Here is a 3,192-nt window from a genome sequence, read left to right on the forward strand (position 1 = left end):
CCGAGGGTTGCGATCCCGTTGCCGGTCCCGGTCCGGTACGGGCGCGACACTGAGGTTTGCAGTCTGTTGCCGGACATGAAAAAAGATGAAAAGGAAAAAAAAAAAAAAAAGAGTATGGATTCTGGAGCTAGGCTGGCACAGCTCAATTCAGTCTGTTGCCGGACATGAAAAAAGACGAAAAGGAAAAAAAAAAAAAAAAGAGTATGGATTCTGGAGCTAGGCTGGCACAGCTCAATTCCCAGCTCTAGCACGTCCTAGGTGAGTGAACTTGGACAGATTACCTAACCTCAATTTCTTCATTTGTAGAATGGGGACTGATAGTATCTACTTTATGGGGCTGCTACCCAGAACGATTCAATAAAGTACTCCAATCGGTGCCACGCACACAGTAAAAGTTCAATAACGATTGGGCATATTAATGTGATAATAATTATTATATTTAAATAAAAAATATAACCTATAAAGATGTGATGACATTTATGAATTTTTATAAACCAAATTGTTTAGTAACAAAAAGTGCAAAATAAAAACTGTTAGAAATAAAGAAGAGCTAAATAGAGACACAATGAGAGTGAATTCTTCAACGCAGATGAGCTAGAAGAAAATTAAATAAAGGAATAGAGACAATGAACAAAGTATTTATCAGACAGTATAACTCAGTGGCTAAATAGCTGGCTCAGACCTGGATTTGAGCTATGGCTCTGTCCTTACTAGCAGCATGATCACTCAGCCTCAGTTTCTACATAAGGTCTTTGTGTGTCCAGAACCGATGCTTTCAGTGCCAGCCTTGGTTGAGATTATTGGTGGTGCTTTCCAGGGATCACAGGAAGGCATGTAAAGCTAGGAAGACTCTAGAGGCAGTGGTTGTTTAGACGGAGTGCAGGAACCAAAGCTGTCGATGATGGTGAAGGTGTAAGGGGTGGGTGGGGGGCAGGGTAGGAAAATAAGGAATTTTAGATCAAAAAGGGAAGTCTCTGAGTTGGGAAAAAGGTGAAAAGCACGATTCCTCATGTTCTCATCTGTTGATTCAGTTTTTCTGATATTTCTTTTTTGTTTTTTTGTCAGACTTAGTATTTGATTTGGTTTGTTTCTAGGAGAATAAGCCCATTTTGGTAATGGAATACTGGGTCGGTTGGTTCGACACCTGGGGAAATGCACACCACACTAAAAGTGTGAGAGGTGAGTGCTTTGCCGTGTTTGTCTCCAGGTGGACATGGCCCTGGGTCCTGGATCATTCTCACAGTTCTCTGCTAATTACCTCACTGATTCAGCCACAAATATTCATTCAACTCCTGTTATGTACAAGCGTTAGGCCCCAAGGATGCACTACTGAATCAAAATTGCATGGTTTCTATTTCCAGCAAGTTTATAATTTAGTGGAGTTGACAGATTGTTAAAAAGTAAAACAACTAACATACAGTTCCACATTTGGCAGGTACTTTGAAGGAAACAAATAGGGTATATGAGAGAAAAGACAGGGAACAGACCTGCACAGGTAAGATAAGGTGGTCATGGAAGGTTCTCTGAAAGGTGACATCTCTGAAGAGGCTGGTGCATTTGCTTAAAGTCTTAATTGTCAGGCCTTTTCTGGAGGTTGTCACTCCATGGTAGTAATTATCAGGAGAAAACATGCAGGGATGGCTGAGAGCATGAATCTTGGAGCCAAGAAGGCAAGGGTTTCAGTCCAGCTCTGCCACACTAGCCGTGTGACCTGAGGCCAGCTTCCCGCACTTCCTAGTCTCAGTGTCCTCATTCAAAAGTGGAGATTATCATGAAACCAACCTTACAGGGTGGTTATAAGGAGTAAATGCTGCCTGGCAGTTATTGTTTAATTAATAAAAGTATGTTGCTGCTAAAGATATGTTGCTATAGCTATTATGAAAACAAGCTCACTTGTACCTGAAGTGAAGAAAACCATTGACAAATACTTGGCGACTGAGAAAAGACTGCTTTGGGCCAAAAACCAGAACCCCCCCCCAAAGAAAACACCACTGCCACTACCACCAGTAATGCCAACAACAATACCATAACCACCACCACCACCAAACAACAGTTTTCTGATCGCTTGTAGGTCAGGCACTATGCCACGTTTCTTACATCATCTCATCAGTTAGTTGTCTCAGCAATCCCATGATGTAGGAATTAATTGCTTGTATGTCAGGCACTATGCCATGTTTCTTACATTATCTCATCAGTTAGTTGTCTCAGCAATCCCATGATGTAGGAATTAATACCTTCGTTTAACAGCGCTTGTAGGTCAGGCACTATGCCACGTTTCTTACATCATCTCATCAGTTAGTTGTCTCAGCAATCCCATGATGTAGGAATTAATACCTTCGTTTAACAGATAAGGAAGCAGAGGCTTGGAGAGAGAAAATAGGCTGCCTGAGGTCATGCAAATACAAAGGGCACAGCTAGGATGGAACTTCCCACTGACATCAAGCCTTTGTGCTTCCTGTGGTGGCCAGCGGAGAGATGACTACCTGTTAAAGCATGATGGCAAAATGGAAGTTCCCGAGGTTAATGACGGAGAAGAGCCACTTGCAAGACTACTGCAGTGGTTCTAAATCAGGGTCCCCGGAGACATTACTCTAGAAGGTGGTAAAGAGGGTATACTAATTATTTGTGTGGTCTCAAAAAATTTAATGAAAATGAGGTATTTAAGTCCATTAGAATTCTTACCCTAGGGCCGGCCCGGTGGCGCACTGGATAGTGCGCTGCTTGGGAAGCGCGGAGGCGCTCCCGCCTGAGGGTTTGGATCCCACATACAGACCAGTTCCCGCTCACTGGCTGAGCGAGGCGCGGGAGCAACACCGAGGGTTGCAATCTAAATTAGCAGGATGGAACTTCCCACTGACATCAAGCCTTTGTGCTTCCTGTGGTGGCCAGTGGAGAGATGATTGCCTGTTAAAGCGTGATGGCAAAATGGAAGTTCCCGAGGTTAATGACGGAGAAGAGCCACTTGCAAGACTACTGCAGTGGTTCTAAATCAGGGTCCCCGGAGACATTACTCTAGAAGGTGGTAAAGAGGGTATACTAATTATTTGTGTGGTCTCAAAAAATTTAATGAAAATGAGGTATTTAAGTCCATTAGAATTCTTACCCTAGGGCCGGCCCGGTGGCGCACTGCTATAGTGTGCCGCTTGGGAAGCGCGGAGGCGCTCCCGCCCGAGGGTTCGGATCCCACATACA

At 43.8% G+C, this 3,192-nt stretch overlaps 1 protein-coding gene across 1 annotated transcript in view; it reads left to right on the forward strand.

The window, feature by feature from the left end:
• Positions 1-3,192, forward strand: part of LOC103581149 (beta-galactosidase-1-like protein 3) — a gene marked incomplete at its 5' end in the record, with an annotated part of 33,161 nt that overhangs the window by 16,465 nt on the left and 13,504 nt on the right. Inside the window, one exon of the mRNA XM_008563051.1 lies at positions 1,095-1,179. Coding sequence (XP_008561273.1) covers positions 1,095-1,179 — 85 coding nt within the window. The remainder of the gene's footprint in view (positions 1-1,094; positions 1,180-3,192) is intronic.

This window comes from Galeopterus variegatus, unplaced genomic scaffold, assembly GCF_000696425.1.
Source record: "Galeopterus variegatus unplaced genomic scaffold, G_variegatus-3.0.2 Scaffold12452, whole genome shotgun sequence".
NCBI classification, from domain to species: Eukaryota; Metazoa; Chordata; class Mammalia; order Dermoptera; family Cynocephalidae; genus Galeopterus; species Galeopterus variegatus.